Source organism: Bubalus bubalis, chromosome 22 (genome assembly GCF_019923935.1).
Source record: "Bubalus bubalis isolate 160015118507 breed Murrah chromosome 22, NDDB_SH_1, whole genome shotgun sequence".
Classification (NCBI taxonomy): domain Eukaryota; kingdom Metazoa; phylum Chordata; class Mammalia; order Artiodactyla; family Bovidae; genus Bubalus; species Bubalus bubalis.
Genome location: NC_059178.1, coordinates 59,712,978 through 59,724,550, shown reverse-complemented (window position 1 = coordinate 59,724,550; position 11,573 = coordinate 59,712,978). Strand labels below are relative to the sequence as shown.

At 54.3% G+C, this 11,573-nt stretch overlaps 1 protein-coding gene and 1 long non-coding RNA gene across 4 annotated transcripts in view; one reads left to right on the top strand and one right to left on the bottom strand.

The window, feature by feature from the left end:
- Positions 1-228: 228 nt before the first annotated feature.
- LOC112581407 lies at positions 229-1,923 on the bottom strand. Its single transcript, XR_003105965.3, has 2 exons — positions 1,178-1,923; positions 229-731 (listed from the first exon to the last, which is right to left on the bottom strand). It is a non-coding gene; the product is annotated as an uncharacterized LOC112581407 (long non-coding RNA).
- LOC102398056 (myelin basic protein) overlaps positions 1,912-11,573 on the top strand; it is a 105,825-nt gene continuing 96,163 nt past the window's right edge. Inside the window, exon 1 of one of the 3 annotated variants that reach the window (XM_025273403.3) lies at positions 1,912-2,407. In XM_025273403.3, the coding sequence (XP_025129188.1) occupies positions 1,927-2,407 (481 nt within the window). In that variant the 5' untranslated portion in view covers positions 1,912-1,926. The remainder of the gene's footprint in view (positions 2,408-11,573) is intronic. The other 2 variants (XM_025273402.3, XM_006059339.4) reach the window with 2 other exon arrangements.

Genomic DNA, 11,573 nt, shown 5'->3' with positions numbered 1-11,573 from the left:
CTCCCGGACATTATTTAATTTCCTGACTTCCTTCAGTTTGGGTAATTTGGAGATTTAACTGGACTGAATAAAAATGTACTGTGTGTACCATGCAGGAAACTTTGTGCTCCCTGCTCCAACATGAAATGCGGAAGGCTGCTTCCTCTCATCATGTGAAGAGCAGTGGGAGATAGGGGGAGCGGTGGTATAACTTGCTCAGAAATATCCGAGACAATGAGGTTTGGATAGTTTATCTTTTACCTGTCAGAAGATCCACTTCAATTTTATTGAAACGAATAACATAAACCTCTGTTACTGTGCTCACAGACGCAAGACCATCTTCATGTGAAATGTGACCCCACAGCCCCAAGGGGAAGCGCCCCCCTCTGCCTCCTTCACGCTGGTTCCTCCCACCAGCACGAGGGGCCCTCCAAACACCCATTCATCACTTTATCCTGTTCCTTGCTCCCTCACGTACACTGTCCTTGAAGTTCCCATGAATCAGGGGGCATTACATCCCCAAATACATGCATGGTGGGATTTTATAAACACTATAAGGACAGTTTTAACTGGAACTTGGCAGGTCTGCCATTTGCAGAGATGGCTGCTGGCATCTGTGAAGTTTCTACAAGCAGGAAGCAGGGTAAACATTGCTGTCTCCGTGTGGCCTGGACTCCCCGGTACTCAGCCTTCACTGACCTCTGCAGGTCAGAAGGCCATCCTCCTATTTCCTGGTCACCCCAGGAAGACATCTGGGGGAAGAAGATGAGATGTGGTTTATGATGCTAAAGTGAAAGTCACTCAGTCATGTCCAACTCTTTGCAACCCCATGGACTGTAGCCCAGCCAGGCTCCTCTGTCCGTGGGATTTCCCAGGCAAGAATACTGGAGTGGGTCGCCATTCCCTTCTCCAGGGGATCTTCCAGACCCCGGGATCGAACCCGGGTCTCCTGCATTGCAGGTGGATTTTTCACTATCTGAGCCACCTAAAACTGTCTCCCACATGGAACCCAGTATATATGGGGGGGGGGGCAGTTTAAGAGTGACTGGAGTCAAGGACCTGGGAGTCAGGGAGCTTCTGGGGTCAGTCAGTGTCCTGAGCGTCCTTGGATTCCTCCGGCTCCCCTACCTGCACCCAGCCACCCTCTACTGCAAGGAGGGAAGGCCCCACAGAAAACCGGGAAACAGGCAAACTTCACCTTCCGATCGGCCAGCGTTGCTGCTCAGCTGTCTTCCTGACCTCCCCTCTCCAACTCCAGAAACTCCCAGACGAATCTTTTCCGAAGAAAGAAGCAAATATTTCTGCGATGGTGGACACAGTTCTGTTGGCATCACCAGCACTGGAACGTGGTTCCCAGATTCCCGGTTTGTGAGGGCTGGCTGGGACAAGTGGCCCTGAAGCCACACTGGGAGGTGGCTCTCCTGGCGCGCGGCCGGCCCAGGAGACCCGGGCTGAGCCTCGCCAGGGGTCAGACTTCCGCTCCCTGGGGTAAACAGGGAGGGTCCCCGCCGGCTCCCAGAAAGCATCAGATCAGACCCCCGACCCGGAATCTAAGTCGTGAGGACTCCAGCATCTCCGCCAGCGTCTCCCCCTACGCCTCCTACTTTTCCAGCATCAGGAGGTCGAGAATCCGGGTTGGGGATGGGGGGAAGGGCCATCTGACTGTGTGCAGGTGACTGATGTCCAAAGGACAGTCTTCCTTCGGACCAAGAGCGTGACACTGACCACAAGCCAACAGATGCTCAGGCCGCAGACCCCAGGGCGCGCCCTCCCACTGTGGCGCCGGATTCCGGCGGAGCGCCAGTCTGTAGGCTGGATGCACGAGGACCCCCGGGAGCTCTCAAGGAGCCAGTCTTGCGGCGGCCCCGAACCCCGAGCCAGTGCAGCGGAGTCAGCCGGGCGGCCGCGCTTGGCCGCTCGCCGCCAGCGGAATGGGGCGTGGAGCAGATGCTATCGCAGGTCCCTCCCCGCGCTCGGGCGGGGTGGTTCGGAGGTTCAGCCGCGAGCGGAGGCTCTAGAGCCGCAGTTCAGCCCGGGCCGGAGTCCGCGCCGCCCAGGGCAGCCCCACGCGGGGCCCGCGTGCGCCCGGAGCCCGCGAGGCGGAGCCGCGGGGAGGTGGTCGGCGCGCGGGCGGCAGGTGGGAGGCCCGGCTCCCTTCGGCAGTGTTTACCTGCCTCGCAGGAAGCCCGGGAGGCGGGGGAGGAGCGGCGGGCGCGCCCGGCCCTCGGAGCAGCAGCCAGACTGCGCCGCCGCGCCAGCGAGGACGAGCCTGCGGCCCCGGAGACCGCGGCCCCGACCCCGAAGGCAGCGCCGGAGCCCCGGGACCCCGCGCGCTTGGGGCCCGGGCGGCGGGAGGCGGCCCGGACCCCGCAGCGCCCTCAGCCTGGAGAGACGATCGCCGCGCGGTGGGTGACCTCGCCGAGGGCAGGTGGGTGCCTTTGTCTGCGCCCTCGGAGCGGGGACGCGGGGACGGGGAGCGCGGCTCCATCGGGCGGCAGCGCAGGTGGCGGCAGGTGGCACCCGGGTGGCCACTCTGCGAGGGGTGGGCGCGGGTGTAGACGCCGATCCGGAGCGGCGGGGCTGTCCCCGACGGGTGTCCAGGTGTGGGCAAGACCGGGTCGGGGGCCGGGGTCGTGGGCAGAGCGTAGGAGGCGCTCGGGGTGGAGTTTTGGGTGGGAGGTGGCAAAGGTCAAGGAGGCCACCCTGGGCGGTGTGGGACCGTTGCCTGGGCAAGCTTTAGGGCAGGCCGGGGTCCCCGCCGCTTAACGTGCTCCGTAAGGATACTTCTGGAGCTTACCCCCGACTCCTGCCTGCCCCCTCCCCCAGCCCGGACGAAAACCAGTTTCCCTTTGAGCGCCGAGGGCGGCGACAGGCAACGCTCCGGGCTTCCGCCTTCCGGAGGCCTGGCCTGGCTCCGCCGCGCCGCAGCGTCCACCTGCTCCCACCTGCGCGCCTGGCGCCCGGGTGTGAAGCCCCTCTGGGCCCGGGGACTGTCCGGCGTCCAGAGGGTACCGCGTGCTCTGCACGATTCCCGGGCACCCGGTGGCTCTGGCTCCTCTGGACTGCTGGGGGCACTGTCTCGTTTCTCCCAGGGTCTCCTTTCTCCCCTCCTTTCGGAAGGCAGAGGTGGGTTTGGAGAAGCCTTAGAGTTTCTCTGGGGATCTCAGTAGGACTCTGGCAGGAAACAAGCGCCTTTGGGTTCCTGGTTCTCTGTTTTCCAGTCGCGACAAGGTGAGGGAACCCATACCGTGACTTCACTTAACCTCTGCCGCGCGGCTGGAGTGTGGGCAGTCGCAGACCCGGTTGGGGGCGCTGGCTGTTCTGACAGGGACTCCACACCTGGCCTGGAGAGATTCTCAGAGGGCGCTTTAGGGTGTGTCCTATTTAAGACCTGTGGCTTTTGGACAAGACCCCCAGCTCAGGGAAACGGTTTGCAGAGTGTGGCCCAGGGGTCTGGGACACCCCGAGTCGGGCTCAGTCATGCCCCCGGCTCCCTGGCAGAGTCACACCAGAGTGCTGGGGGCCTTCATGGACGTGGGGAGCTGAGTGGGGTGCAGACCCAGCCGGAGCCAGGCCGGAGCAGCCCTTCAGGAAGGGATGGTCAGCACTGGGACGCAGCCTCACAGCTGTTTCTCCCAGTTCGGGGGAGGAGCCGTCAGTCCTCCTATTTTTTTTTTTTTTTTTCCAAATGGGATAAACCAAAACCTGAAAGGAGGGAATCCAGTTAAATATTATGTAAAATGGTGGCTGATAGTAGCTCCCAATGGTTTAACTGTTCCGAAATGACTACCTTTACTAACTCAGGGTTAAACAAAAGCTCTTTGGTTCAAATTCACTTTAAAAACTTTCCAAAGTATCCCATTTCTGCCCAAAGACAAGAACACTTTGAGTCACTTGTGCTGTGATTTGGTGCTGAACCACTCCAGCCTGGTTTGGGTCGGGAATGGCTCTGGCCACTTGCCCTGAGCAAAGGCATCTGTGAATGTGGAAAAGGGCAGAGACCAAGCTTTCTGGCAATTCTTCTTTTTCTTCCTGAATTTTTGAACATTAATGGGAGGTTATGTTGTTTGACTTTCAGTTTCTCTATCGAGTCTTTAAAAATCTTACACTGGATCACAGCTGTCCCTGGGCCTTTTCTCCCCAGGTATCCAGGTAGCATTTCTGACCACTTCCCAGTGGCCAGGCTGTCTTCTGAGAGCCTTATATCATTGCATTAACAGGTGTGATACCCTGGGATGCCCTCATTTGATGTAACTGCCCTATTAGAACCCTCATTTTCACTGAGTAGGAAACCAAGGCACAGAGACACCCGGGGGCGCCCAGGACTCAGTTCCAGAAATCTGCCACCAGCCCCTGTTGCTGCCCTGCAGGGCGAAGAGGGCAACTTGCAACACCCACCGAGCTGCCTTCCTCTTTTCTGGCTTCCCTGGTGGCTCAGAGGTTAAAGCGTCTGCCTGCAATGCGGGAGACCTGGGTTCGATCCCTGGGTCGGGAAGATTCCCTGGAGAAGGAAATGGCAACCCACTCCATTACTTTTGCCTGGAGAATCCCATGGACGGAGGAGCCTGGTGGGCTACAGTCCACAGGGTCGCAAAGAGTCAGACACGACTGAGTGACTTCACTTCACTTTACTTCTCTGTCTTTAAAGTTCCACCGCTAAAGGGTGGCTACGCCCAGCAAAACGTGCTTCCTCTTCAGGGTGGTGGGACTGGAAGGCTGCTGTCACATCCCTGTTAGTCATCTTCTCCCTAACTTCCTCAGTAAAGTTGTCAATAAAGAGGGAAAGACAGTTCTCTAATGCCTCAGCACGGTTTTTAGTAAGTCGTCACTAAGCAGTGAATTGCTTCCACTGGTCCTTTAGAGCCACCGAAGGAAGCTTAAGTCAGCCTGAGCTTGGGGGCCCCAGAAGGTGGGTTTAATCAACAGTAAGTGTACAGTCATTTAACCAACAGTAATTATAATGGTGCCGAAGCTCCAGTATTTTGGTCATCTGATGAGAAGAGACGACTCACTGGAAAAGACCCTGATGCTGGGAAAGACTGAGGGTAGGAGGAGAAGGGGACGACAGAGGATGAGATGGCTGGATGGAATCATTGACTTAATGGACAGGAGTTTGAGTAAGCTCCAGGAGATGGTGAAGGACAGGGAAGCCTGGCGTGCTGCAGTCCATGGGGTCGTGAAGAGTCGGACACAACTGAGCAATTATACACGGGGAGACCCTGCTGATCTCACACCACAGAGATGCGCAGTGAGTGCAGTTCAAATGTCCTCCTAAACGTGTGGTCTCAGGCTTCAGCCAGAGAAATGGAACCAGCAGACACACACGTGTGACTTAACATGAAGAACCGGGGCCAGAGAGGCCTGCAGGCTGCAGGCTGGAGCTCTCGGGCGCGAGCTGAGGCTGCCTCCGGAGAAAGAGCCACCCTTACTTTACAGCCAGGAAGAGATAACCAGCAATGCATACTATGAAGCTTTTAGCAGTGTCTGAGAGTCAATAACTGTTAAAAATTCATAAATATGGATCGGAACTCTGTGAGCATCACTGAGTAAGTGTGAGGCTCTATTATAATAATAATAATAAAGATGGATGCCTGGAGAGTGAGGATAGACAGACTCGGGTGAAGTATCTGGAATGTTCCAAACATTCTAAGACTCAGCAACATAAAACAAACCACCCAAGAGGAGAAGTAACTGAGCAGGCTGGCCCAGAAGAGAAAGCCCAGGGAGGCTAGGAAAATGGGAAGGGATGTTTAACCCACCAGTTCTCAGAAGCAGAAATCACATCAATGGGATAACTTTTCATACCCATCTGTAAAGATCTTACCATCTATGCCAAGTATTGAGGAAGACAAGGAGAACTGAGAACTCCCATGGTGGTGAGTAGGAGTATAAACAAAAGCAGACACTTTAGACAAGAGCCCAGAAAAGCTGAAGACAGACGTTCCTGGGACCGGTGCTTTTAGTTCTAAGTGCATCCTCTAGGGAGAACCTGGGCTCAGCCACAGGGCACACACAAAGGTTACTCCCAGAAGCAATTTTTTAAAATATATATTTATTTACTTTTATTTATTTGGCTGTGCTGAGTCTTAGTTGTGGCCAGTGGGACTTTTAGCTGTGGCATGTGGGGTCTGGTTCCCTGATCGGGAATCGAACCTGAGCCTCCTGCATTGGAAGTGCAGAGTCTCAGCCACTGGACTGCCAGCAAAGTCCCCTGGAAGCACTTTTAAAAACTTTGTATTTTGAGATCGTTGTAGATTCACATGCAACTGTGAGAAATAATAGAGCTCCACATATGCTTATAACATCTTGCAAAACTGGAGAAGATATTGTAACCAGGAAATTAACATCGGTACGACTGATCAGAGGGGTTGAGATGTCAGATTTCACCAGGTGACATGCTCCCATGCGTCTGTGTGTGGTTCTGTATAATTTTATCACACGTGGATCATCGCGTGGCCACCCACGCAGGTGGGACCTCTCCATCACGAGGTCTGCAGGCTGCCCGTTGTGGCCACAGCCAACTTCCCCCTCCTGCAGCCCGTGTCCTTGGCAGCCGCTGCTTTGTTCCCCATTTTCTGTAATTCGTCATTTTGACAATGCTGTTTAGGCAGAATCATACAATATGCCCCCTTCTTTTTCACTGGCTTTTTTCACTAAGCGCAGTTCTCTTGAGATGTCTCCAAGTCGTTCAGTGTCTGGACAGCTCGTTCTTTTTTTATCACTGAGTAGCATTCTGTGGAATGGATGCCCCCCACCCCCTACTCCTCTAGTTTTTTGGTTTTAACCGTCCACCCTTCGAGGGTTTCCAGCTTGTGACTATTTGAGGGCACCTGCTGTGACGTACAGGTTTTTGTGAGAACACGGTTTTTGGTTTTTGCTTCTCTGGGATAAATGCCATTGCTGAGTCATACAGCGAACGCGTGTTCCAGTTCACAAGACTCTGCGCTCTTTTTTCCCAGAAAGTGTGCAGTGTTTACATCCCACCGGCCAGGTGTGCGTGGTCCTGGGTCTCCGTGACAGCGTTTGGCACCGCCACTGCGTGGTGTCTGAGCTGTTCTGACAGGTGTGTGCTGACACTTCACCGTGACTGCAGTCTGCGTCTCCATCACAGACAGCGATGCCCGTCTTTCCACGAGCGTGTCTGCCATCTGCACATCCTCCCAGGGAGCAGCCTGGTCTTGCCTTTGCCTGCCTTCTGATTGGCTTGTTTGGTCTCGCTAGTTCCTTGTAGATACGCTCTGGAGACGGAGCTGGTGGTTTGCAGTTCCTCAGTCAGCGTAGCTTGTCTTCAGCCTAACCATGGGTGCTTTTGCAGGGAGAAACTTTTTCATTTTGATGAGATCCATTTGTTGATTTTTTTTTCTTTGTGTCTTGTGCAGAATCTCAGACTACTGAGACCCACTGAATTGAAATCTGCATTGCTTATTTATTTAGTTTTGGCTGTGATGGTTCTTTGTTGCTGCGAGATCTTCCTCTAGCTATAGGGAGCGGGGCCTACTCTCTTAAACGCGGGGTGCAGGCTTCTCACTTTGAGGGTTTCTCTTGTTGTGGAGCACGGGCTCTAGAGCACAGGCTCAGTAGCTGTGTTACACAGCTTAGTGTAAGCCTAAGTTACACAACTCAGGCTTAGTCGCTCCGCATGTGGAGTCTTCTTGGACCAGGGATCAAACCCATGTCCCCTGCTTTGGCAGGCAGATTCTTAACCACTGGACCACCAGGGAAGTCTAATTTTTTTTCTTTTATGGATTGTGATTTGGGTGAACCTTTTGCCTAGTCTGGAAGATTTTCTCCTGGCTTCTTTTTGTCCTGCAAGTTTTATACTTATAGTTTGCACTGAAATCAGTTGTCCATTTCCAGTTAGTTTTGTATGATGAGTAAGGTTTAGGTGGAGGGTTTTGGTTTTGGTTGGTTTTTGTTCCTATATAGGAATGCCACCTTCCCCAATACTATTTGTTGAAAAGATGATCCTTCCTCCACAGACTTGGTTTTCCGTCTTCATCATAAATTGTGTCCACATTTTTGTGTGGCTCTATCTCTGGGCTCCCTGCTCTGTTCCCGTGATCGAGATGTCTGTCCGGCCACCCGGATCACACCGTACTGCTTACCAGGGCTGAAGGGTGACCCTGACCATCAGGTAACCTGAGCCCTCTCACTTCCTTCTTATTTATCAGAATTCTGTTAGCTGGGCTGGCTCCTGTACCATTCTGCACATTTTAGAGTAAGCTTTATCGTGTCTACAAAACTCCTGCTGGAATATTTAGTGTGTGTGTGTGTGTGTGTGTGTGTGTGTGTGTGTGTGTGTGCCTAGTCGTATCAAACTGTTTGTTACCCTATGGACTGTAGCCCGCCAGACTCCTCTGTTCATGGCATTTCCCAGGCAAGGATACTGGAGTGGGTTGCCATTTCCTTCTCCAGGGGATCTTCCCAACCCAGGGATCGAACCCACATCTTCTGCATTGATGGGTGGATTCTTTACTATCTGAGCCACCAGGGAAGCCCCTGCTGTTTCATGTGTGTGTGTGTGTGTGTGTGTGTGTGTGTGTGTGTGTGTGTGTGTGTATGTGTGTGTGTGTATATATATATACTTTTATGACGTATCTAAAAACCACTGAGTGTTAATTGCTCAGTCGTGTCAGACTCTTTGCGACCCCATGAATTGTAATTCTGCAGTCTCCTCTGTCCCTGAGATTCTCCAGGCAAGAATACTGCAGTGGGTTGCCTTGCCCTTCTCCAGGGGATCTTCCCGACCCAGAGGTTGAACCTGGGTCTCCTGCATGGCAGACAGATTCTTTACCGTCTTTACCCCACCAGGGAAGCCCAAAAACCACTAAGAAGCCTAAGTAATCTTCCCCGCCACCCAGACAGACTTACTATCTTTCTTTCTCTTTTTATAGTTTTCAGTTCTGTTTTTTTGTTTTAATTGAAGTATAGTTGATTTACAGTGTTCTGTTCATTTCTGGTGTAATGCAAAGCAATTTACTTATATTCTGTTCCATGTTCTTTTCCATTATAGTTTATCACAGAATATTGAATGTCGTTCCTGGTGCTACACAGTAGGACCTCTTTTATGTGTTTTATATACAGCAGTTTGTATCTGCTAATCCCAGGCTCCTAATTTCCCCACTCCTTTCCCCCTTGGGAACCGTGAGTTTGTTTTCTGTGTCTGTGAGTCTGTTCCTAGACAGACTTATTTTCTGAAAGGACACAGGAAAATGAAGTGATGGTGTCCAGACAGGCTCCGTCAGCATCCTGGGGTCAGACCATCCCCCAGCAGGTGGGGGCCCTCCTGCCCCCTAGGCCCCCGATGGGGAGCTGGGTGTAGTCTGTGGCTTATCGCTGTCCCTCAGCGACACTCTGAATGAGTGGGGTCCTCCTCTCATCACAGGTGAGGAGACGCGAATTCTCGGGGGTCAGCAGACCCGGGAGGTCCTGTGACGCCCAGGGCATCCTCTGCTCTGTCCGGTGACCATGTGACAGCCAGTGACACCGCGCTGTGCTCCTGAGGGCTCGGGAGCACATTCCCAAACCAGGCGTCTCTACACCCACGTCTGACCACGTAGACCCCCAGTCACTGTCCCCAGGGTGGGAGGGACGGTGGGCCACCTCCTGGCCCCCGCCAGCCCCAGGCCCCGGCCCCATGCTGCTCATGGGAGCTGGGGACCAACCAGAAACCAGGGGCTGCTGTTTTAAAAGGGCCCCACTTTTGAAGGAAAAAGTCGGTATGAAAACATGCAAGAGCAGCGTCTCTCTCAGCAGGGACGTGTGCGCCCACATCAGAAGTGCTGCCGGTTTTGAAAAGGAATCAGTGGCTGAGAGCTGGCGACAAGGGGGTGCCACCCTCCAGGGTGCAAGGCGGCATCTCCGAGGCCCGAAGCCACAGCCTTTCACAGGAAACGAGCTTCTGCTCAGAGCCCCAGCCGTTGTTCTTGGAGAGTGACGCTTCTCTGGGGTGCTGTGAATTTCAAGACCCAGGACACAGGAGCCGATCGGTGTGTTCTAGTGAACACACTGGATTTTAGCGTTGCGCTGATGCTAATTACTTGGTGACTAGGCTTGGATTTGGTTTATACCTCCAAGGTGTTAAAAATCTAGAAAACAGTGAGTGGTGGTGATGCTTCTTCTGAAAGCTGAGTTGACTTGGTGGCTTATTGCATCAGGTTTTGCTTTGATCGGTGGCCGACATTCATTGCGGACCACCCCGCGGGCAGCTCTGAGGGACACTCTGGGATGCCAGGTCCCGCCCCAGGCCCTGCAGATGATGGCTGAGCGCTGAGGTCCCAGCTGCCGGGAGCCCCTCGGCCAGCGGCCCCCCGGCTGGAATGAGACTTCCTGTGTGTGGCGGTCGAAAAGGCAGGCAGAGCCGCTAGGTGACATGCCCCGCTGTCATGGGGTTTTCTGAAATGTTTATTTCAGAGCATGACTCCTGCAGTCAATTTCCCCTTGTTTCACGGGACGAGGGGGTTGGGAGGTGGAAGCTGGCAAGGGTTTGAGTTGTCAGAGTGTGAGGAGCCTGGTGGCCCCATCCTCGAGGTTTTCAGTCAAGAACGGGCTCCCGCTGGCCCCCCTCGCCAGTAACAACTGCGCTCACAAGTGTGGGCCCCGCCTTTGGGGTGTGTCAGCGGCAGAGGGTCTCCCCCAGACACATCCGTAACCCTCTGCTGCAGTTTGCGGCCCCACCCGGCAGGAGCAAAGAGCCAGGGGCAGAGACAGCTCCTCCAGCAAAGAAGCCAGAACCACAGCCTCCCCCAGCAGCCGCCAGCCTCCCCAGAGACGGAGGTCCTCCCCCCGGAGTCTGATCAGAAACCTACCAGAGCCGGCGGACATGGCGGGCGGGGCCGAGATTGGCTGGGAACAGGATATAAGCGCCCTAGAAGAGCACCTGCAGTGGCCAGAGTGGGACCCCGAGTCTCCTCGGGGGCTGTGGACAAGGATGACGCCCAACGACCACACCCAACCTGGCAGCCACCTGCCTGCACGTCGGCCAGAGTGCTCATTAAATGCAGAGTCCTAGGCCCTGGTGCCTGGACACCACCTTGAGTCTTGGGGTCTCAGCCCAGGAACATGTGTTTCTAGTGGTCACGAGGCCCACTGCTCAGTGAGAGGCAGAAACGGGTGAGGAGGGCCCCAGGTGCGTCTCGGGGACACAGGTTCGCCTGAACACACCTGCATGAGCCCCCGCTCATCCACTTCGGCCCGATCGAGAAATTCTATTTCCTGGTAAATTACTTTCTGTTCAAAGAATGATTCATGGAAAATCACATCCTATACTGGCAGTGTGTTCTTGTGCGTATCGTTTATTTTTGATACTCTCTCCATTTAGGGGGTGACTTTCTCTTCCGTGCCTCTGAGCGCTGGCGTATCTGACAAGGAATATTTATGGATATTCATCCTCTCCATCCGGTTTCTTGGAGAGTTGGAACCTAACATTTTTGCTAAACTTGCTCTGAGACAAAAGCTCCAGAGCTGCAGTGCAGGCACCCGGATGAGGCAGCTGCACAGTCTAAGTTCCCTGATTCTCCAGGACACTCAGAGGCCACACCGTGCCTTTCCAGAGGCCCTGCATGAAAGAGACGTGGCTCTGGCCCTGAAGACTG